Source organism: Entamoeba invadens, assembly GCF_000330505.1.
Source record: "Entamoeba invadens IP1 unplaced genomic scaffold scaff_1105074725643, whole genome shotgun sequence".
Classification (NCBI taxonomy): domain Eukaryota; phylum Evosea; order Mastigamoebida; family Endamoebidae; genus Entamoeba; species Entamoeba invadens.
The window spans coordinates 940746-963849 of NW_004191777.1; the positions used below are offsets into that span (position 1 = coordinate 940746).

The 23104-nt window shown below is 32.6% G+C and overlaps 13 protein-coding genes across 13 annotated transcripts; 6 read left to right on the forward strand and 7 right to left on the reverse strand.

Annotated features, from left to right (window-relative positions):
* Positions 1-309, reverse strand: EIN_087370 (Hypothetical protein; the record flags this gene model as incomplete). Its single annotated transcript, XM_004184723.1, has 2 exons — positions 1-21; positions 201-309. Coding segments are annotated over 2 exons (130 nt in total), but the record flags the coding sequence as incomplete, so codon positions are not given.
* Positions 310-463: 154 nt separating this feature from the next.
* Positions 464-1144, forward strand: EIN_087380 (hypothetical protein; the record flags this gene model as incomplete). The annotated part of the gene is made up of 1 exon (XM_004184724.1): positions 464-1144. One exon carries the CDS (start codon positions 464-466, stop codon positions 1142-1144), a length of 681 nt encoding a protein of 226 aa, XP_004184772.1.
* Positions 1145-1230: 86 nt separating this feature from the next.
* Positions 1231-1944, reverse strand: EIN_087390 (hypothetical protein; the record flags this gene model as incomplete). The annotated part of the gene is made up of 3 exons (XM_004184725.1): positions 1231-1400; positions 1512-1623; positions 1723-1944. 3 exons carry the CDS (start codon positions 1942-1944, stop codon positions 1231-1233), a joined length of 504 nt encoding a protein of 167 aa, XP_004184773.1.
* A 181-nt stretch (positions 1945-2125) lies between these two features.
* On the reverse strand, positions 2126-3196 carry EIN_087400 (hypothetical protein; the record flags this gene model as incomplete). Its single annotated transcript, XM_004184726.1, has 1 exon — positions 2126-3196. The coding sequence occupies one exon, from the start codon at positions 3194-3196 to the stop codon at positions 2126-2128; it is 1071 nt and encodes a 356-aa protein (XP_004184774.1).
* Positions 3197-3344: 148 nt separating this feature from the next.
* Positions 3345-4322, reverse strand: EIN_087410 (hypothetical protein; the record flags this gene model as incomplete). The annotated part of the gene is made up of 1 exon (XM_004184727.1): positions 3345-4322. One exon carries the CDS (start codon positions 4320-4322, stop codon positions 3345-3347), a length of 978 nt encoding a protein of 325 aa, XP_004184775.1.
* Positions 4323-4873: 551 nt separating this feature from the next.
* On the reverse strand, positions 4874-6883 carry EIN_087420 (hypothetical protein; the record flags this gene model as incomplete). The annotated part of the gene is made up of 1 exon (XM_004184728.1): positions 4874-6883. The coding sequence occupies one exon, from the start codon at positions 6881-6883 to the stop codon at positions 4874-4876; it is 2010 nt and encodes a 669-aa protein (XP_004184776.1).
* Positions 6884-7195: 312 nt separating this feature from the next.
* Positions 7196-8398, forward strand: EIN_087430 (hypothetical protein; the record flags this gene model as incomplete). The annotated part of the gene is made up of 1 exon (XM_004184729.1): positions 7196-8398. The coding sequence occupies one exon, from the start codon at positions 7196-7198 to the stop codon at positions 8396-8398; it is 1203 nt and encodes a 400-aa protein (XP_004184777.1).
* Positions 8399-8898: 500 nt separating this feature from the next.
* On the forward strand, positions 8899-10527 carry EIN_087440 (diacylglycerol kinase, putative; the record flags this gene model as incomplete). The annotated part of the gene is made up of 1 exon (XM_004184730.1): positions 8899-10527. The coding sequence occupies one exon, from the start codon at positions 8899-8901 to the stop codon at positions 10525-10527; it is 1629 nt and encodes a 542-aa protein (XP_004184778.1).
* Positions 10528-12644: 2117 nt separating this feature from the next.
* Positions 12645-13286, forward strand: EIN_087450 (hypothetical protein; the record flags this gene model as incomplete). The annotated part of the gene is made up of 1 exon (XM_004184731.1): positions 12645-13286. One exon carries the CDS (start codon positions 12645-12647, stop codon positions 13284-13286), a length of 642 nt encoding a protein of 213 aa, XP_004184779.1.
* A 1330-nt stretch (positions 13287-14616) lies between these two features.
* EIN_087460 (hypothetical protein) lies at positions 14617-15423 on the forward strand (the record flags this gene model as incomplete). Its single annotated transcript, XM_004184732.1, has 1 exon — positions 14617-15423. The coding sequence occupies one exon, from the start codon at positions 14617-14619 to the stop codon at positions 15421-15423; it is 807 nt and encodes a 268-aa protein (XP_004184780.1).
* Positions 15424-15610: 187 nt separating this feature from the next.
* On the reverse strand, positions 15611-16036 carry EIN_087470 (hypothetical protein; the record flags this gene model as incomplete). The annotated part of the gene is made up of 1 exon (XM_004184733.1): positions 15611-16036. The coding sequence occupies one exon, from the start codon at positions 16034-16036 to the stop codon at positions 15611-15613; it is 426 nt and encodes a 141-aa protein (XP_004184781.1).
* A 63-nt stretch (positions 16037-16099) lies between these two features.
* Positions 16100-17402, reverse strand: EIN_087480 (hypothetical protein; the record flags this gene model as incomplete). Its single annotated transcript, XM_004184734.1, has 2 exons — positions 16100-16160; positions 16294-17402. The coding sequence occupies 2 exons, from the start codon at positions 17400-17402 to the stop codon at positions 16100-16102; spliced, it is 1170 nt and encodes a 389-aa protein (XP_004184782.1).
* Positions 17403-22271: 4869 nt separating this feature from the next.
* Positions 22272-23095, forward strand: EIN_087490 (rab9, putative; the record flags this gene model as incomplete). Its single annotated transcript, XM_004184735.1, has 4 exons — positions 22272-22314; positions 22362-22570; positions 22691-22786; positions 22844-23095. The coding sequence occupies 4 exons, from the start codon at positions 22272-22274 to the stop codon at positions 23093-23095; spliced, it is 600 nt and encodes a 199-aa protein (XP_004184783.1).
* Between the last annotated feature and the right edge of the window lie 9 nt (positions 23096-23104).

Consider the following 23104-nt stretch of genomic DNA (forward strand, 5'->3'; position numbering starts at 1 on the left):
GTTCTGCAATCCGATAACTTTCTTCAAGCGACTCGCAAAAAAGCGAAAAGCTGTCGCTGCCGAGGCGTTAATCGTCGGTGAGTTGTTCGGATCGTATGTTTGAATATGTTTCGTTTGTCTTAAGAGAGTGCCTGTACCTCGATGAATGAAGTCGTCGCTGTCTTCTTCCATATTTACACTCATGCCTGTTAACAGCTGACTGCGGTTTTGGTCTAATACACTGATGCGGCGAGAAGTTCGTAACACGTCTCTGTCATACCGGCGCTGAGCGCGTGTCTTCTCGACGATGTCCCCTCTTAGCTCGGACATATTAGCTTTTTCAGGGTTTGTCGACTTTTCTCAAATAACATTTTTTACACAGAATAACATTGTATTTCTGATTATATTTGGAAACTATATCATATAATTAATTTACTATTAAAATATAGTTTTATGTCTCATTTGATTGAACTAGAAATTGTTGATGAGCAAAGAGCAACTGGTAGCTGTTGTTGAGGAAAGAAGTGAAGAAAAGCTTTCGACTCTTCTCACTGATATTTTTAATATATCAAAAGAGCGCCGAGGGGCTCAGAAAATTTGCGGAGACGGAATTTTCAATTATATAGTCACTCATTTGGAAACTTTAAGGGGTCTGAAGCAAGAGAACATAACTCGACAAATCGTGTATTCTATAATAAAACGCCCAACTCTATCTTCTTCATTGACATGTGAGGAAGTCGTTGAAATTGTGAAAAGTGGTGTTTGGAAGGAGAACATTGACATATTGAGGTCACTTTTGCGTACCGAGCAACAAATTAGTTGTTTAGTTTCTTTTACTATTGATATAAAGAATGTTCTTGAGACCATCGACCTTCGTAGCTCTTCAAGTGCGTCTTATGTCATTGCAAAGTTAGCTCCAAAGTATCCCGCCACCTTCGAGCCGTTCATCTATACTATTGTCGACATTCTATGTGAAGATAAAGAACTTCAAAACGACTCAATTAATGCCATGGGTGAAGCCTTAATGGCTCTGTGTATGTCCTCCACTGAAAAAATACAAATCGCAACAAAAATCGATGAAAAATTGGTTGCTCTCAGAGACTCGACAAAAAACGTGATGGTCCACTCCCTTTCCAATGATGTTGTCAATGCACTCCGACAGTAATTCATACACTCAATATACTATTAATTTATAATAATTATATTATTTAAACACTATCATTCTTGTAACAGTAAATTAGAAAAGAAGCATTACAACAGTGATGTTGAGACTGGCTGTGACTGTGTCAACGAGATGTTTTCTTCGTCTTTTAAGAGCTGAACCAATTTTTTGTTAAACTCTGTGAGGTGATCCAAGTTTTGTTCAACCTTTTGGACTCTTGCCTTTAAGTCTTTAATAACACTTAGTGTGGTTTGAATTTCTTGGAGTGAGTTCAAATTAGTATTATACCTATAATACATTTTATTATTAAAATATGGTACATTATTATGATATAAGGAAATAGAAACAAATAAATATAAAAACCACAAACGGCGAGGCATGTCGAGTTGAAGTTTCTTCATCGTGTCGACGGACTTGGGAAGTCTGGAGTTGATTGTCTCGAGTTTGGTAGCGACAGTGGACGTGTGTTTCATCAACAAATCCTACCCATCAAATTATAGTTATTAATAATTTAACACTAATACAGTACTATTATACTAAACGTCTTTAGTAAAAAAAGCTATAAATGAATGAACACAAACTCTATTGACCAAAATGGTCTGTTTGTATAGTAAAAATGGCATACAATAAGCCGAGAGGAGTTCGTAAATAGTTTCTTTAGGGAGTACCAAACACTCATTTCCCTTTTCGGCGTCCCATAGTCGTTGTACGACCCCGACTTCTTCGACCTTTTTAGTGTATTCTCCCTTCTCCGTCAAAATTCCTAAGTCTTTTAATCGCTTGACCGTCTCCTTTTCTAACATTTTAACAATTTCGTTTCCCTGGACATTAACAAGTTTTAGAATTTGATGGAAGTTGGACAAACCATAGTTGTGGTCTTTTGTAGTTCTTCTTTATTTTTGAAAGAAATGGTCTTAACATGGAAAGAAAAAAGGTATAAAGAATACTAAAAAGAACTAATTTATTACTAGAAAAAGTGTTGTATTACAATCCCTTTGTCCATACTTTGTCTGGAACGTTTTCGAGAGGGTGCTCCGGCTTGACACAATTTGCAAAACAAGCGTTGCCGAACTCTTTGATTGCTCCGTTCAAGATGATGTTGTCAAGACACGTACAATTAAAGAAGGCCAACTCCCCTATTTTCTGCACACTTGATGGGAGTGTGATTTTACTCAACTTGAAACACTCTGCAAATGCTTCTTTACCGATTTCAGTGACTGTACTTGGTATCACAAACTCCTCAAACCCACAATCGTAAAACGTTCCATTTGGTATCACTTTGAGTGGTGGGAGTTTAACACTAGATAAGTTAGTACACTGCGAGAAGACTCTCTTCCCAATGACTTTAATGTTATCGGGGAGGGTTATAGCATTCAGACCAACGCAATGTTCAAAACATCGTTTCCCAAGTTCCGTCAAACTACTCGGCAAGTTGATTGAAGTGATTGTCGTACAATTTGAGAAGACCTTTTCCCCCAGTGTTTGAATAGTTTGAGGAATATTCACTTTAACAAACTCAACATAGTACGTCCCCCCTTCTTGTTTGATTTGGCAATCATTCGGATTCTTCTCTGAGTAATCTATCAAGTCGTTTTGGTCTAAGACTACATTAGTACATTTAGTTCCTTCCGCTTTATAGACCTCTGCCAAGCGATAAAACGTTCTTTTGTCATACACTTTCATTTTCCCCCGTTCAACACCAACCATTCCCCTTAATGTACTCGCGTCTATATCTTCCGCAAGTCGATTCAATTTACTCTTTTTGTCTTCTAATGGAAGAATTAAACGATTTTCTTTGCTCTCTTCCGTCAACTTTTCATTTTTCAAATCTTTCATTTTTTTCACCTCCATCTCTTCTTTCACTTCTCCTCGTTCGTTCCGATTTATCTCTTCACATTTCTCGATTTTGTTTTGACTTTCTTTCTCCTCTTTTCGACTCTCGACTTTCTCGACATTTTCTAACTCATCAGGTTTAATCACAGAAACGTGCAGGAAAGAGAACGTATTTGCTGCGGGGTTTTCCACTGGAATCGGCGAAAGAGGAGGGTCTTCCATATTTCTTCTTTTCGAGTTTTTTGGAAACCCTAAAAGTGACTTTGGTCTTTTTTCACGCTTTCAATTTGTTCTCTCTTGTACTACAATTTATAATATAAAAACAATATAATATAGTACAGTACAATATCACTAACTTTGAAACAAAAAGTTACTTCTTTGGTTTAACGCATTTAGCGGCGGCTGGAGTTGTTGCCTTCTTAGTGTCCTTTGCAGCCTTCTTGGTATTCTTAATAACTTTCTTAGCCATTTTCTTCATAGCTTTCTTCACTGGTTTGTTGATCTTCTTATTAATCTTCTTCTGAGCCTTTTCGATGACCTTCTTTTCTTTAATTAAATCTTTTTGGACTCCAACCAATTTGTTTGTTTGTTGCTGAATGTCGACTTTGACTTGTTTAGCTAATTTGCTCTTTTCAGTGGTGGAGTTGACGATGGTGTGGTTCACAAACAACTTCTCTGTTAGGGCAAGTCTAAAGAGCGTGTACATCTTATTATACGACTCAAGCATTTTCATCTCCCCCGTTTTAATGAACTTGACCGCAGCAGCAATTGCTTCTAATTTGTCTTTGGTTGAATTGGCAAACGTCTGTGTGACGTTCTTCATCGCTTCGATCGACGTGTTAAACACTTTTTCTAATTGATCTGAAGTCACGTTGTTCCCCATTCGAAGTTGCTTTGCTAAGTCAACACCAATAGTCTTCACACCAGCGTTGGAAACGGTCGCCTCGATCTTTTCAGCCTTCAAAACCTTCTTCACAGAGGCCGTTGTGTTTACCACAGCCTGAACAAATTTGGTGTGAACACCGTCAAACCCCTTAATCACATCGGCTTCCATTTCGTGAGTCTTTGCGGCAATGTCTACATAGTTTGCTGTTTTGTTTGTGATGTAATTTGTTTTTATGAACTCACGAAGAGCTTCCTTAGTCTCGCGATGGACAGTCTTCTTCATCATCTTTACTACAATTTTGTCATTGGCCTCCGAGTGCTTAATGTCACTCAATGATTGGTAAGCCTTCCCTCTGAAGAACATATTCACTGAGCTAATTTTATCGCGTGATGTCGAGGAAAGTTTCGCAAATTCGTTCAAAGTCATTGCACTACTTAATGCTACGAACAGCAAAAAATACATGATAGTATGATTTTTAAGTTATTACTATGTAATAATAGTTTTTATACTATATGTTTTTAATAATTATTATTAACTTTGATTAATTTATTTTTTTATAAAAATAAATTTTTTCGTTTATTTGTTTTTTACTACTCGTCAAAATATATTATTAGTATTATTAATTAAATTATAATCAATTTGTTTTTGTTCGAGATTTTTATAACTAAAAAATTGAATTAACTACTTTGTGGTTTATTTTAATTTTATTATAATAATTATACTATTCTTTATATAGTTGAATTCAATTTTTAAATCCAAAAATGCGTGAATTATTCAAATTATAAATAATAATAATATAATTTAATTACAATAATTATAATTCATTGTTAAAAATATCATTTTTTCGTTTTTGGGAATCTGTTTTTCTTTTTCTTTTTATAATTAACTTTATAATAACATTTTCTATAAAATGTTATTTATTATTTTAATGATATATATAATGATATATATAACCCAACTCCAACATCAAAGACACATATATAACCAACAACAAATACTTCAAATAAAATTCCTCAGACCTCTGCAATTTTCTTTATTATCCAATTTTGTGAATTGAGTGTCTTCTGCTTTTTGCACAACACAGTGTTTAAAATGTCTTGCAATGTTTCTTGCAGAACAAAAGGTGAATATCTTCTTTCCATAGCTTTATATATAAGTTCAGCTATTTCAATATTATCGTCATCGAGTGTTTTCAGCAATGCTCTTGCACATAACATTTTATAAGATATGTTCAGTTTGTCCAATGGGAATGCAAAGAGTCTTTCCAAGAAGATTGGGACCAAATCGTTCTGTAAGTAGTTCAATGCCTTTTCAAATGAAGCGATAATAGTCATAAATATCGCAAAGATGATTAATTGATCCTTCCCCATCTTTTCTTTGTTTGCAAAAGTATCAATCGACGTGAAGACTTCTTGGAATATAACAACAATTTCCATTCGATTTAAGTCGTTGGTGATGATCATTAAATGTTGTAACAACTCATACGGTCTTAGTTTGATCAATGGGATGATTAAAGGTCTTAACCAATTCATTTTGTGATGTACCAATTGCTCAACCAACTCTTCTGGTATATCCAATATTCCATCAGTCTTTGTTATTTGAAGCATTTGATAGACTTTATCTATTTTCTCTTCAGTCGGGTTGTTACACAACTGGACGGTCACTTCTGCTAAATTGAATTTTTGTGGGCGCCAACTTTCCTTCCTTCGAAATATCTCAACTTTCTCCTTTTGAGGTATTTGATCCAAATCCTCAAAGTATTTTGAGATCTTCACAAAATCAAAGTTTTCAGACATATGTTTGAGAACACTTTCAGGGTACTTTTTCTTGAACCTATCTATTGCAAATCGTCTGTATTCAGGTTTGGTAGAAAAGTAGACAATAAGTGGTAAATCATTACCAAGTCGGTCTAAGAAAGTCTCGATTGCCTCAATCCCCAAATTCTGTGTTCCAACCAAAGCACTCTTGAACTCTTTTAGAAGTAATTGGAGTAAACCTTCTCCCATGTCTCCAGTGTATTTCATCCCATTCCCAACCAAAAATTCGTAAAAAGTCTTCTGTGTTCCAGAGTAAAACCCTACGGACACTTGTGGGTTATTAAAAGGGACAACGTTATCAATGTTGTATGAAGTTTCGAGACTCATTATTTCAGGAGTTGTCATCTCACGAAAGTTGTATATAAATATCTTTTTTGCAGTGACAAGCAACAAAAGTCTGAAGTAAAAAAAGACCTTATAAGTATCGAATGGAATATTGATCTTCCCCGCCTTAACTGGTGACTTGATTTGAAGTCTAGGGTCCAAAACAAAGACGTCTCCATTTGGTGAGATGAGAATGATATCCGACGTCTGGGGGTGGACGTATATTTGGAAAGTTCTGACGTCCGCCGTGAACATATTTTTCGGGATCACGACATCCTCCAGCTGTTGTTTCTCGAAGTCGAAGAACTGGACGATGTTTCTCTCGAAAATGAAGAGCCCAAAATTGGTTTGAAACACTTGAGTGGGGATACCGGCAAGTTTTATTTCGTCAACGCTTTGGACCAATACCGCTATATGTTCCGCAGTGTCCAAATCAGTCTTTTCGGAATTTTCGTTAAAGAATGCCAAGTTATATTTGTAGACAAAGATTTTGTCTTCGCCGACAAAGAAATACAGTTGCGACTGTTTTGGGTCGTGAAACGTCAGTTTGTTATTGTTCTCGACAAAGAAAGTGTCTTCCGCTTTCAGCCATTTGTCGTCCTTTGTTTTGTACATGTTGAAGAATATCTTCCCAGTAGTGTCTCCTCGCACTAAGACATTCGTCTTCTCTTGGAAGACATAAAACGTTTGGGCCTCGTCCGTCTCGTCGAACCCTCCATACGTCGATTTGGAGTTGACGTAATACCTGAAAAGTCCGTCTTGAAACACCAAAAACATGAAGTTTTTGCTCATAGTGATTTCTAACAATCCTTTCGAGTGAATTAAAGCAATCAAATTGTCTGCGGTGTTTAATGGATTGATTTCTTTAATAATGACACTCATTACTTATTATAACTTATTAGTTCCTTAGTTTTTATAAAGAATACTATTTAATTATTATTTTAATCAAAACTAAATACTTTACTATAATACTTTATATTAAATTAACTATATTATGTGGTACTATAATTTATTATACTTATTCTATTTTTAATGGTAAACATTAAACTATTATATTTACCATTTTAAACTAATTTATTTCAAATAAAATTCGATGAGATTATCATAAGCTATATTTCAATAGTAAAACAATTAAAAAAAAGAATTAAAAACTAGTGTTGGAAGTAGACTAGAAAAAACAAAAAGAGATAATTAATGTCACAAACAGGTTCTCCAGACTCTATCCCAACAACACAATTTGAACAAACGATACAAGGAATGATCTCATTTCAACAGGCGTTGCCTTTATACTTGGCACAAAAAATGGACAGCGCTCAAATCCTTCCCCTTCTAATGAAAAAACACAAACTTTCAACAAAAAGTGTCTATTGCACTACACAGGAAAAGAAATTGACAACAGAACAATACACACAATACTACTCCAAGATAGTCAAGAAACTCCACTCCCCACGAGAAATGGTGTATTTCGTCGATTACTACGGAAGAAGTCTGAGGTGCCTAGAACCAATCGAAACAATGGCGCCTTCAGCGGTGCCTTCATACAAACAAAACTGCGAGAAAGAGCGACCATACGTCATCAAGTCGGGGTACTTCTCACCATTTGTGATTTGTATATGTGGAGATGGACGTGTTTTAAAGCCGTTGGTATCAACACCGACAACCATTTCATCACAAATTAAAATTGCGTTTGGGACTAAAGTCGTTATTAATGAGACCGACGCAGACGAATTGCCAGTAAGTGATGATGTACTGACAAAGTACTACACTGAAGTCATTTTCGATGACATTCAAAAGAAGCGAAGGAAGGAAGGGGGGAGTCTAGAATTGCAGAGTGAGGTTGATAAGGCGTACCTAGTAGTGAACTCATCTTTGCGAGGGTTGGTATCAGTAAAAGACAGTAAGCAACAGAAGGTTTCTATAGTCTCGTTACAAGATGCCTTGTTCCGAATGGCTCCAATCAGTTTTTTCGAAGACTTAATCGATTCCATCGTCTTACACGACTTGGTGTTAAATCAGAGCGCTCAAGTTCTTTCTGTACTCTCTCGCATATTAGAAATAAAACCTCAAACTGTTTTGAAGTGTTTTCTTGGTGTCTTATATAAACGATGTGAGGGTAATGAAATAGTCGAAGAAAATGAATTTGTTACCAGTGTTGAGAGAACTTATAAGCGGATATATGAAATACCAAAGTTGGTGACAGATGTTTGGAAAAAGGAGAATATCGAGATGAACGTCGAGGAGATGGCGTATCCGTTGAATGTGATGTTTGTCAACTTGTTCAATACAAGTGCTTTCGCTCAGTGCAAGAGTGCAAACGAAATGTCTCTTTTCGTGCAATTGAATTACCCTGCACTGGCACAACACTTTAAATTAGAAAGAAGAAGAACTTCTTTTTAAATTCTATGGTGTTATAATTGATTGTATTATTATTAATAACAATATTAATAACAATATAAAACAAAACATCACTACACTTCGGTTGTAAGGTTGTATGGAATTTTTAATAAATTTCGAATGGTTCTTTGTACTAAGTGTTTTGTTACTGTTTATAGTGAATGTTTGAAAAACATCGAAATCAATAGTATTATAATTATTAATTAATAACATGTAATACTTTTTAAATTCAAACAATTCGTGTTTTTGAAACTTGGAAATATTATAAAATGAAAATTTTTTTCAAATTACAATGATTTTTTTATTTTAATAAAAACAAAGTTTAATTTGTAATGAATAAAACCAATAAAGTATTTACACAGAAAACCATATCTTTATTTAAAAAAAAAAAAAAAGAAACCAAATAGGAAACAACACAATAAATTACTAAAACTAGAAGCTCGAATTGAAGAGGAATTAAAAACTTTATGAAATAAAAAGGACTGCAACTCCAAAATAACACGATGTCAATAGTTTGTATACCTCCAGAAATTGGGATTCCGCCCGAAGAAATGAAGAACCACAATTTGATGCACAACGTTCACGAATTTAGTGACGACATAACTGTTGGGTTTTGTTGTTCAGTTTGTTCTCTTCCAATCATCGGATCAGCTGACACGTGCAAATGTTGTAAAGCCAAAGTTCATCCCTCTTGCAGTTCAAAATTGGTGACTTCTTGTTTCCGAGAAGAGAAAGGATTTATTACTGAAGGGATGGCCAACAAGCATCATGTCATGAAATTGACGACATTCACATCTCCAACGTACTGTCAAGTCTGTGAAGACATGTTAGTAGGTGTTAAGAACCAAGGATATCGCTGTGACTTATGTGGTATGACTGCTCACACCAATTGTCTTAGAAGAGTTAATTTAGACTGTAAGTCCTTTGAAGGGAAGACGGACTTTTGCCACCACTTTGTGAAAGGATCGAAAATAGGAGGGAAGTGTAATGTATGTGGTGATACGTTATTGGCGTCTTCATTGACTTCATTACGATGCGTCTGGTGTGGCATTACTTTACATCAAGGATGCATTAATTTGGCACCTCGAAAATGCACGTACGGCTCTTTGCATAACATCATTATACCTCCAGATTATATAGAAGAAGCCACACACATCGTTAAGAAGATTGAAAACTTCCATCCCGTAGTTGTTGTGGCAAATCCCAAGAGTGGAGGACAGACTGGTCTTGAAGTGATCAAGCACTGCAGATTCTTACTCAACCCCCTTCAAGTTTTTAACATGTTTGAAGGGTGGGACAAAGTGTTTACATTTGTATCTGAGTACAAAAGTGATTTCACGATCATATGTGCGGGCGGTGATGGGTCTGTCGGGTGGTGTTTGAATGAATGTCGGAAGAAGAATCTATTCCCAAAGGTTGTTCCAATGCCCCTTGGCACTGGCAATGATTTAGCAAATTCGTTTAAGTGGGGGAATGGCTTTGATGGGAAACTTGAGAGTGTGAAAATGTTCTTAGAAACGTCCAATAAGTCGTCCCTGAGTGGGTTAGATAGGTGGGACCTTTTCACAGGCAGTGAGTTGAAAACGACGATGAACAACTATTTTTCATTTGGATTATCAGGGGAGATTGTGTGCGAATTCCACAAGAAACGAGAAGCAAACCCAAAGGAGTTTGAGAGTCAATTTAAGAACAAGATGACATATGTGAAGGCGTACTTAGGAAATGCAGTGAGTGCAAAAGATGTTGGGGATTTGGTCGAAGTCAAAATAGGAAAACGAAGAATTCCGGTGAATGGATTGGTTGGACTCACATTCTTGAATATCCCACTGTACGCTGCAGGGGCAAAACCATGGGGTGCACCTACGGAAAGTGAAAAGTGCTACGGATGGAGGGAAGGCTCAACAGAAGATGGCGTGCTTGAACTTTTTGGATTCACGGACGCTCCACACGTCGCTGCGGTGATGGGCGGAGTTGCAACTGCCAAGAAAATAGCGCAGTGTAATTGTGCTACTATCGAAGTCAAAGCTGATAGCGTTAACTGTGAAATCGATGGAGAGCCAGTCAGTTTGGTAAAAGGAGTTTATGAATTGAAGTTTGCACAGAAGGTCAACATGCTCTACAAATTGATGTGAAGGGCTGAGTAATTGAGGACTACGTTCACAACTTTAGTATTGTATGTTGTAGTGCTTGTTTAAACAGTATTTTCAAATTAAATTTAAATCAAAAAATAGAGTGCAAAAACACCACAAAATGAAAATAGTTATTTTTAAGAATTGTTTAAATATTTTTTTCAAAATTTTAATGTTTTCTTCTTTCATTTTAAGCACTAAACTGTTAAAACTTAGATTAATGTTTAATGTTTAATACGTACAAAGTTGAAAATAAAGGTCTTAATTTATTAAGATTAATCATTTGTGTTGTACATCGATTTATTGGTTGTTTCTGCGTATCGCTATGATTGTTTGGAAAAATAAAAATTAATAAACACTCAAAAAAGGATAAGTTCCAAAATACTTTAAATGTATTTTTAAATAATTTAGATTTCATAAACATTTTTTTTTTTGGATTAATAAAGATAAACAAGTTTTGTTTAATGGTTTTAGATTTAATAAGAACCAACAGTTTGTTATTAATATTATCAATACAGTTAACGGAAAAAGTGGGATGCTAATCTAAATATTAATTAATTTAATATTATTAATAATAAATAATTGATATAAATTTATTTTGGTTTTTTCATTTTATTAATTTTTTGATTAATAATTTATATTAAAATTAATAGTAATTTTATTATTTTTCAATTGAAATTAACCAATAGTTACGAGCATCCTCCTTTTTCGAGCATCCCCATATTTCCTCCTACTGTACACTTTTTAATTCAAAACGGTGTTAAATAATTTAAAGTGTTTTTATGTTCAACTTTTTAACTCTTTTTCATTTTTTTTATTTTTAAACTGTTGTTCATTTGTTGATAATATTATAATTATTGTAATTTAGTAAAAACAATAAGTCCTTAAATTAATGGAAATTAAAGTTGAAAATATTGAAAAAGAATGGAACCGTCTACCTTTAACTTTCTGTTGTTAAAACATTCTGATCATCTGTATAAAATTAAAGGAGTTTGTTTTATCTTATTTACTGCGATTTCAGTGGCCCAAACACTTGTAATTCATTTTAAAGTTGTTTCTAATCCGAAACAACTGAATTCCATTTGTTATTTTCTCAAACAACATTTTAAAACTTTTTAAAAAGAATTTTTATTGAAAATCCCGACAAATTCCGTCTTTCACTATGAATTCAAGCTCCCAAAAACTCTGCAAAGAAGACATGCAATACAAAGCCAAGTGACAACCAAGATAAGCGTAATTATTAATAATTTAATTATTGTTTGTTTCTTTAAACGTACACAAATGGCAACCAATCGCCGAATGTGCCTCAAGTTGCATTATTTTGCTCCAAAACATCCAAATAGTTGAAAATTCAATGGCTGTTTCGATTTTAACCATTCACTAATTCCACTTTATTAAATTCGGTATTAGTCTCTAGACCGGCGTGGACAAATTCGGCCATAAACACGAACTCAAATCATCAAGGTTTATTTCTTTGCGTTAATTTTGGAAACTGAAAGATTCTTCCTATTTTTGGACTACTATTTTATTGTTTAACTTTTTTTTCGATACTATTTTCTCAACTTTGGTCATTTTAAAAGAAATTTATCCATAAAATACCCCACCCCAATTAAAAGCGAAAACCAATAATCACAATACGCAACCCTAAATATATTTCCCGCTTTGTTTGGGCTCTGTTCCAGCACAACAAAGGTGTATAAAGAGATGGGTGAATGCGCTGGCAATTCCCAGCGAAGGCGTAAGAATCGCTATTCAAAAGAAGCGATTGGAAAAATGGCGGCGGCCGAATCTTCAATGAAAAATGACGGAACCCCTGTTTAAGAATCCATTACTCTAAAATCATCAACAATTAACCACAAAAAAGGATTTTCGATTTAAGCAATAAAGTGTGGCATAGTTTCGCGCTCATTTTGCTTCCTTCAAAAATCACTGGCAACTGTTTCCTAGTGGTGAGTATTCCAAACAAAAGATTTCTCATTTGCTCTTACCGAGTGATGATGCCAAACATCGAAATAAGTTCATTCAACTGTGGCAAATGGGAAAACAGAGTCGCCACGCAGTTTTCCAGATTACTTGGAAAAAAAGAAAAAGCAGTAAAACGATGAAAACTGGAGAGCAGAATGGAGTTGAAAGAACCCTCCTCCTCTTTTTCAATGCCACTTTCAAACTCCCGTCTTAAGACGATGTCGGCGCCAAAGCAGCCCAAAACGCGCCCGAACAAAACGTCGCGTGAGATCAGAAATTACCAAACCCTGCAACAAGCAGTCTTAATTGCGCTACTGAACCAATATGCAGAGGTTGTCTTCAAACAGCCAGCAAAGAAGAGTGTTACAACTTATCAATTCATGCGAATCAAATCGATTAAATTCACACCGCAGAACACTATCGCATTCAACGAATTTTTGAAGAGGCGGTGCGTCGAGCATTACACGTTTGACATCACCAACAACACACCAATGAAAACCGCCAAACGACGATACCAAACAAATAAAAAGACTGATGGCATTCACTTACTGATGGACCTTCTGACAGAGTGTGGGTACTTCTTTGTGACCAAACTCACCGAGGGTAAGAGCGGGACTGTGAAGTTGGATAACATCATCCAAATACTGAAGGACGGGAAGACCGTTGTCGAGAAGAACGAACTCTGCAAAATAGGAGAAACGGTCAACGAGATGCTCACTAAGTGGCTCGAAAACTCGGGAAAGGAAATGGTCCTCAAACGAAATAACCCCGATCTTGCTCATATCATTGTTATATAACCATTTGTTTCATTCATTAAATTTGTTGTGCATTTTAATAAATCTTCTCCATTTTTGGTGTCATGTGAGACAGTCAACGAGTAAGATTTTTGGATAGTTTGATGATATTTTTGAAATGGAAAAATCTTTATGGTCGAATCTTCTTGCTTGATGATTAGAAATTTAGTCTTCGGCCGTTTTTATGGCGCATTTTAAGAAATTTATGGAGTATTTAAAAATAAAAAGATTTTTAAAGCTAATTCAACCAATTCAATTATCTAATAATTTTTGAAAAAAGTTGGAATTATGAAGGAACATTTTACAAAAATGGATTTTTTAATAGAAAAAATGACAATTGGAGTTAATGAAAAGAAATAAAAAGCCAATGTTGGTTTAAAAAGAAAAATTTGCCACTAGAGCTTGTAAAACAGTGGAGAATGTAGAAGAGAAACACGAAAGATGTAAAATTTGATTACTCTGTATAACATGACAAAAGTTATATTAATATTGTAAAAAGGCAACTAAGAAGTTTTTGGATGTGTGTTGTGGTGAATACAATATCAATCGTCTATTACAGTACTTTTTTATTGTAAAATAACGGGAAATTAAAGAAATAACAAACTAGTTTTTATAGTCGACAAAACATGCTGGTAACTATTATTTAATAGTGTGTTATCTTAAACATGAATTTCTAAGTAAAACGATTACATGATCGACACAAAAATATATCGTGAAAGCAATTGTTAACTCATAATATATAAAACATGGTAGTACAATTCATCTCAGTGCATCGTCTAATTTTTTTGTGAAATATTATTGTCCAAACATAAAAGTATAATTAAACATTAAACATTTATGCCATTTTCAAATAAAAAACACGAATTCATCTCAAAAATTTGACGATTTGGTTGTAAGTATGTATTTAAAAGCAAAATGTACTGTTGTTGAGTAAAACTATTATGTTTGTGATGGTGATTAGTATTATAAATTATCATTTAATCATTATATTTATTCCGTTTTTATTTCAATCAATTTTGTTTAATATTAACCAATATACAGCGTCACGTACATCATTACATTGGTGATAATACACTTTGTGTATTACCTCTTAAATTACAACCAATAATTGTGTTAAAATGCATTTTCTGATAAATTCTGTATTAATAAAAAAGTATTCAACTGCCAAAAAGAGACTTTATCCATATAACAACATAAATATAATCAAATCCATAAATTAATGAGTAAAAACAGTCGAAATAGATGGAAACGAAATTAACAATTAAAAAAACGCAATAAACCCATTTGTTATTTGATTTATTACTGAACCCTTATCATTTTTAGATCATTTTTTATGAAAGTGAATATCACAAATAACGGCGTGATCAATGTGTTCTGCAACTCGTGTACAACACCACCTCCAAAACAAAAACAAACACCCCCTTTTCAGCCAATGTCCCCTTCGTTATCCTCCAACCAGTCGCAACAAAAAAGGTTACCAGAAATCGCTGAAAACACCGGGCTATTTGACGTGCCCTCTTTTGTCCCAAAAGACGACTTTTATAAGATGAAAGACTTTGTCGAGACTTTAGACCAATTTTCAAAGCAATCATTTTCTTCACTCAACGCCAAGACTTTACAAGACGTCCTCCCCATTACAAATTCAGAGATCGAAGTTTTGAAGAGGTGGTCCAAAAAAACGGATTACAAAATATTGTATAGTGCCTCCCGCGATGGGTTATCGAGAAAAAGTATCGTCGCGAAGTGTCAAGGCCACAAGAACACGTTCTTTCTAGTCCAATTTGATGACGAAAACGTCGTCGCGTTGTTCTTTGGCGACGCGCTGCCCAAACCGCCAGCCGCCGGGCCCTCTTTTCTTGATGCGAAGAATCATTTTCTTGCTGTTCTCAAACACCCGAAGACTCAACCATTTCGACTGAAGTGTTTAAATTGGAATGAAAAGACGTATGTAGTTGGTGCAATTGACGAATACGTCGACCGTGTTTTCTCCTGTAAAAGTTGTTTACTTCTTAAGCGCGACTATTATTATATATTCTCCGACTTATCGCTGTACACTTGTGTCGATGAGAAGATCGATTTTAAGAAGTTTTTCAAGTCTGGTGGGATATTTAGAGAGCTCGTTTGTGTTGAGATGATTTGACATGTACTAGTAGTGTAACCTATAATGATGTTGTTGTTTGTTTTCTCTCAATTACTTCTTACTTGACCATTCTATTCTATTAATATAATCAACTATTAATATAATATGATTAATGTTATATTTGTATTATATATTATACTATACTCAATTAACTACTTTTAATAGAACACACTAATAGTACACTATATTAGCTTTTTTTGTTAGTTACAAATGTGACGTATTCAGTGTTTAGTGAAGTCATCTCTTCAAAGTCAATTTCTCCACTTAAAAACAGTTCAGAGAAGACCTTTTGTGTTTCGTCGAGTCGGTCTTCGTTTGTGACAACGTACTTGACTTTGTCATAATTTGGGAATTGATTCAAAAGGTCCTCTCTTGATATTTCGTTGTTTTGGTAGAGATCAAAAAGATACATAAACTCGGTGGGGAGTTTTCGTGGGTGGACTTTCGATATGTCATTCTCGAGAAATTTGTATTGCTCATCTGTTAACTGACCTTCGACTTTCATTGTTTCGACTCCAAATCGATTGTCCTCGGAGTCTAAATAGTCCAAATAATATTTGACATCTTCTATACATGGAATAACACTTCTTTGAATTTCTATGACACGTTCCATTACTTTTATGAGTTCTTTCTTGTTAGTTGTATTGGTGTCACAAATAGCTCAAGCAAATAACTTTCACTTACAGCTTAACTCGACTTTATGCGAGAAGTGGTCTTTCGTTATCCATAAAGTATTACTATTTTATTATTAAATACTAAATTCTTATTTCAATGGATGTACTCTACAATACCATTAAATTACTATATACTTAACCATAGAAATAAACCATACAAAAAATACAAAATTACATGGCAGAAATGTTTGACAACTTTTGGACTTTTTCTTTGAGCAAAGAGATACTTGTTTTGAGTTGATTATTTCTTGTCGTCAAATTCAAGTTTTCAGTTTTAAGGACATTTTCTTTGGAGTCGGTCCACTCCAAGTACCCCGAAGTTGCATCAATTAACGTGACTTGTCCGTGTGTTCTCACGCCTTTGACGCAATTGAAGATGATTGAGAAGTCTCCGGGGTAGAATTTGGATAAACAGATCATATTGGATTTCATGATCTGAACGATTTCAGTCGACGTCTTTTCTTGCAACTCGAAGTCGACTTGTGTCTCGCGAATGACTGAGAGCGGAGTCGAAATCATTTCTAGTACCACTCTATGAATGAATCGCGTTAAATGGTTTGTCGTCATTTGGTTGAGTGAATTTACCAAAGGAGTGCCTTTAATAATGGGTTCGACGATATTAAGAACAAAGAGACTCCGAACGGTTTCTATAGAGTATCGTTTTCCAAGGGCCTTACTAACTGTTTTAAATAATCGCGACATAACAATAACAAAATGCGTTGGAATGTTTTTGAAGTCGTCTGCTATTGTTTCATAAAAAGTATTGAAAGGCTCCTTTTCTTCAAGTTGGTCATTGATTTTTTTTTCTTTTAGTTTGCGTTGATATGACATTTTCAAGTTATTTCTGTACGACCCACAAAACAAAGACACGTACGAAGAAAAGATGGGAACAAAGATGCCAGTTTTTGTGAAGAGCTGGTCTTCGTCGACAGTCTCAAGTTCAATCGATATGATTCGGTTCAACAAGTCGACCAATTTACCTCTTGATGAGAAATAATAGAGGAGTGTTCGTGTATATTTTTCGTTATAATTTGTTCGAATAAATACATTGCAATAAGCGTATAATAACTGAGAATGCGGTTGTATAAATAACTCGTCCAAGATTTGGTCTTTCTGTATTTTATTTACAACAGAAAAAACAGATTGTCCTCGTTGATATAAACAGGGAGAGCTTCTTGAGCACACAGGGGAGGTGTTGTGTGTATGTAAATGTGGAGATAATTTCGGAGTTGATTCCAAAGTCGTTGGGGATGGAGTTTGGGCGTAGCTAACAAGAATCGGAGAAGTGTTTTCCACTGTTCGCATTAAAGTAGAGGAATGGTGCAAGAACATTAAAATGAATAGGCAGTTAATTTATGAGACTTTAAATACTCGACTCAATTTGAAGATGCGGAATTATGCGAATAATTTGCAAGGAGTAATGAAATCTTTGGAATTTTTTTGTTCCGCACAATTTTTTCAAACCCATCGTTTATTTTAGTAAAATCCCATTACCTTAGAAACCGTTTAGGAAGCCTCCTCATAATTTTTAAGGAACATTTGTTATTATAATGTCTTATAATTCTAATATTAATAGTTAATGGCTTACTAACGAATTAATACAAAGAAAAAATAAAATTGGGCAAATTCAAGTTCTTTTGGACCATACAGTTTTTCATATCATATAACAAATAATAATTGAATAAGAGATTTTTTTGTGAATGGTTTATACAACTTTTAAGTTCGGATTCTCGTTGCTAATAAAGTGGAATACAACAGATATGTGAAGGAGTTAATGGTTAGGGACGAATACAGAAAGAGGCCAGGTGATGGTCGATTTTTGATACACAAGAAAAAATTGAGCATTGTTCAAAGATATTTAAAATAGAACTGTTTCTGAAAATAGATTATTGTTTTTATTTAGTATTTTGAAAATGCCACAAATACCTTATGACAAACAATATCAATAATTGGTTGATACGCTTTCCTGTATTTTTGCGTACTAATCAGCTAAGTTTTAATATATGTTTTCCAGATTTTGCACCACGATTTGCTTTGTGCTTTTCATTTTGTGGATCGAAATAATCCTCTATATTTAGAACGTTCAATTTAAATATAGAATTCTTCATGACAAATTTTTGCTCTCCACAAATAAAATAATTTTGGTTGGAGGTCAGATTATTGGGTTTCAAACTCGAGTAATAATCGGCAAAAAACAATTTTTTGTATCATGTGAAAATGCATTTTTTTAAATTGAGAAAATTTCTTTAAATAGTTCTTAATTAAACATAGTTTATGCGATATTTTTACAAAAAAGTGTGGTTCTCCAATGAAGTCAAAACGAATTCCATTTATTCGTGGGTTAGTAATAAATAAATGGGAAAAGCCGCACATTCTTTATAAACCGTAAATATTGGCAAGTTTTTTACCACTTGCATATTTTCGTTGTTGAGTTATTGAAAGCATTTTATTATCGTAAAGCCCATCAATGGGACTTTATTATTTTATAGTCTTTTACTCTCCAAAATCAGGAAAATCGGAAAAAAATTAAAAGTATAAAACTCAATCAAGAAGTTAAAAGAAAAATACAGGCGACTATTTTTAAAATGGCACCCCAAAATCAATACTAAAAGGCATATCGTTAATTATGTTGCCAAATCATCAACAGTGTGTAAATTGTGGATGAGATTATAACTCTTGTTGTATTTTAGGCTCGAAGAATGGGACTTTATCAAATTAATATGTTTTTGAAACGTATAAAAGAATTGCGGAATTTGTTTTCTATCAATGTGAAATGTTGAAATGCACAGAAAAAATCTATGTGATTTTATTTGTTATTGCGGAACATCCACAATACAAAAGAATAAATATCAAACATATTTTTTTTAGTCTGTTTTATATATCAAAGTAAAACTTCAAATTAAAATGTTAATTGAAACCCAATTTCTTTTTGATATTTGACAATGAAAGTGTTTCAAATAATATTTTGATGATAATATAAATATTTCGCGACTTTTGACAAAAAGCAGTAAATTTAACATTAACGACATTCATTTGTCTTTTTTATTTTATTTTAGAATGAGTTAACAAATAAGCTTCGAAGGGGGTTAAACAATTATTTGATAATGTTGATCACATTCAAATACAAAAATTATTTATAATTTATTGACGATAATTAACGCCCAACGTCTGTAAGTTTGATTCGCATAAAATTTGGGACAGTTTTATAATTTCAGACTAAACACTTTTTCTTTAGCAACTTTAAAACTATCAAATGGAATTTCATAACTTATTATTTGTTTGTTTTTTACAACGAAACACATTTTAATAACAGTTTATTACTTGAATTAATCATATCATTTGCTGTACTTAATTTACAAAGTCAAATCCATAATAGTTTTAAGTGTTTTGACATGTCACCTTGTTTTAATAAACCTTAATTTAACCTTGAATATCAATTTGGACATATTAATTACTAAACAATACAAACATATTAAAACACGATGCCAAACTTATTTAAAAACAATACTATGAAAATAAAATATTTTTATAGTTAAAATAACAAATATAAAACACATTGTTATTCATCAATAAATTTTTTATTAACTTCATTTATTTGGCACATACTTCTAATTCTATCTGTCGTATTACTTATAATACGTAAACTTTGATCCAACACAAAATATAAACTTGAAGATAAAGCTTATTAACACTTTAATGTCTATTTATTATACAATAAAATGTTCTTCGATGCATATTAAAACGACACAGAATTACAAAAAAATGAACAAAAAATGAATTGATATATTGAGAAACAAAAATGAGATAGAGGAATAAATAAAAATACACAAGAGAAGCGTTTGTTGATAACTCACAAAGTGGATGGGTGTGGGTACACTCTTTCTTTTGATGAATTGATCCATTGTTTAATTCTTTCTTTTTTTGATTCTTCAGTCAAAAAATTGATGCTCGAGCAACCAATTCGGGACTGAGAAAGTCTGCTTGAAAAACTTACTGGTGAATAAGATTCAGATATGTTTTGTGAGTAACTTTGAATGTTGATACTCGTACTTCTTTGTCTTATCACATAATTAAAAGTAGAGTTTCCCTCGCTTGGGTCGCTTCTATTAGCAAACGTTTGTTGTTTATACTCGACGTTTTGGTTGACTGGTCTGAATTGGATGAATGTATTGAATTGCATGAATGAACTCTGAGTTCCAACCACTTATATAAAGTCTCCGAGACTTTTCTGAATCAACAAACGGATTTAAAATGTGGACAAAGAAAAGGGGTGTATTTTATTATTTTATTAATAATTATGTTACTTGATTCTTCTATTTATAATTCTTTTGTTTAATGCTGTTATTAAATTGATGTATTATAAGATATAACAATTATATTAACAGTATTAATACTGTTGATGATAGTGAAATAACTTACTCATATAGATTGTATTTTAGGTAAATTGATTTATTTATAGCACTTTTATTAATAATCAAAAACAAAAGTTTTAAAAAAGTTTACAATTGTTTTTTCTTGCAATGGATTGTTGATGACCTTATTAACGGGAAGAATAATAATATTTTTTTATTGATAAATAATAAAAATATAGTAAAAAAACCAGTCAATAATATACTATTATGATATATTAATATCATTGTTAATTTTAATTGAATCTTTCATGGAATTTTTGATTGTCGTAACTTTGTGTAATTTATTTACAGTAATTTAGCTTGCTTTTGTTGGAATTGGACTAATTTTGCAAATTAAAATAATAAAAAAGAATGTTTGTATAATAATATATTTACTATTCACACGTAATCTTCATCATCATAATTATCATTTGAGTCTAAGTTCGAATCATTAATATTCACACAACTCCAAATACCTTAAAATAGATATTTTGTTATCAAATTATGATTGATTTTTTCGTTCAGTTCATTATCACACACAAGCTTATTAAAACCATTAAACATTGTTAATTCTTTTTATTGTAATCATCTCGCCACTATGTTTACAATAAATAAAAATAAACAATGAGGAACTATCAAGATTATTTATAATATCTTAAGTAAAAAAAACAAAGTCGATGTAACTTTATTTAAAAAGGAGATTAATTAATCTCAAAATAACACAAAACATTCTTTGTTACTCTAGTATTAAATATTACATTAAATATATTAAATTCAATAAAAAAATTTTATTATTATTATAATATATAATTTATATTCATATCAGTTTTGATAACAATTGAAATAATAGTTGATAATAATAACAACTGTCCATATTCTGATAAATTTCTTTTTATTCCCATATTTTTTCGCTTTAATAATTTTATTTGAATTTTCACATTTCATAAGAATATACCCTCGTCTTAAAATATGATAAACAGTTTTTTAAGAAAGCCTTATGAATAAAGCTTGCCTTCTTGGATTGTTTTTATCATTATTTTTAGTAAATCACAATTATTATAAAAATGTATTTCTGATATTTAAGTAGTTATAATCTTAAGCAAATAATTCAATCTTAAAGCGTCTGAAGAAGTAAATAATGAAATCATAAATGTTGAAGCACAACCAAGTCAAGAAAGATTAGTCGATAAACTATGATGATGAAATATATGAACAATAGTATGTACATTGAAAAAATTAATTAATTCTTATTAATTAATTTAATTAATAAAATTATAATTTAAATAGGTTCAAGCAATTTAATCAATTGGTTAATTCAAATTATATAAATAAATAATTTTGTTTTTCACAAACAAAGCTTAATGATTACTTTAAATTAATTAAAAAATTAACACATTATCATTTTTAATAATAACAAAAAAAAATATTTTTACTAGTATAATAACAAAACATATTAAAAAATAGTATAATAGAAAAAACTATTTTTTTTAAACAGTTAATACTGACTAAATAAACATTTAAAAAATAATTTAACTAAATAAGATAAGAATAGATTCTACTAATAAAATATAGTATAAACTTTCTAGTTACAATTAAATACTTTTTTAATTATTACCATTATTTTGCTTTAAAATTATTTAGTTAATCGGGAAAAATGATAATCCAAATCGATTGTCACATTTAACTTATAAATTAACTATACCATTTGTTTTCTTCTTTTCCTCTCTAAAGATGATGTTTCGATTTGTGTTGGTATTAAAAGAAAAGAGTACTCAAAAATGCAATGTCTTGCTGTGCAGGCAAAAAACAATCTCCAACTATCGACAGTTTTTTTTCTCATTTCAAACACTTTAACATATAAACTAACCCGCAGTCACTAAAGATGAGCCTGATGTGCTTCCGATCTCTGAGCAGTTATCCAAAGGCGTCAAAATTGTTTTGTTAGGCGAGTCCGCAACAGGCAAAACCTGTATAGTCCACCGTTACATAACAAACGAATTCACAAATCAGAGCACAACGGTCGGTTGTGCTTTTAATTCAAAAACAATTAATTACAATAACAAAATCATAAAATACGAAATCGTTTGTTCTCCATCCTCTTACACTTCGAGACAATTAATACATTACTATACCATAGTAATATCATATTATTGTTATTAATATTTATTAATTAATATTATTATATTGATGATTCATATATAGTGGGACGCAGCAGGTCAAGAGCGTTATCGTTCTTTAAGTGCCATATATTACAGAAATGCAACTGTTGCTCTTTTAGTCTTTGATATAACTCGTCAAGTTTGTTGATAACACACAAGTGACTTCACACATCAAAAACTCGTATTTACTTCATAGGAAACTTTTAATGCTGTCACTGATTGGGTCGATGAACTCAAGCAAAACACTTCAAACTCCACAATGATCTTTATCGTTGGAAACAAATGCGATTTAGCAGACCAGCGTCTTGTCAAAGAGTCGACAATTCAAGACTATATCAAAGCTTCCAATTCAAACATAATTGGTTACATGGAATGCTCCGCAAAGACTGGAAAAAACATTCCTGAATTATTCGACCAAGTCTCCGCTAAGCTTCTGACTCTTTGTTAACTCAAATGT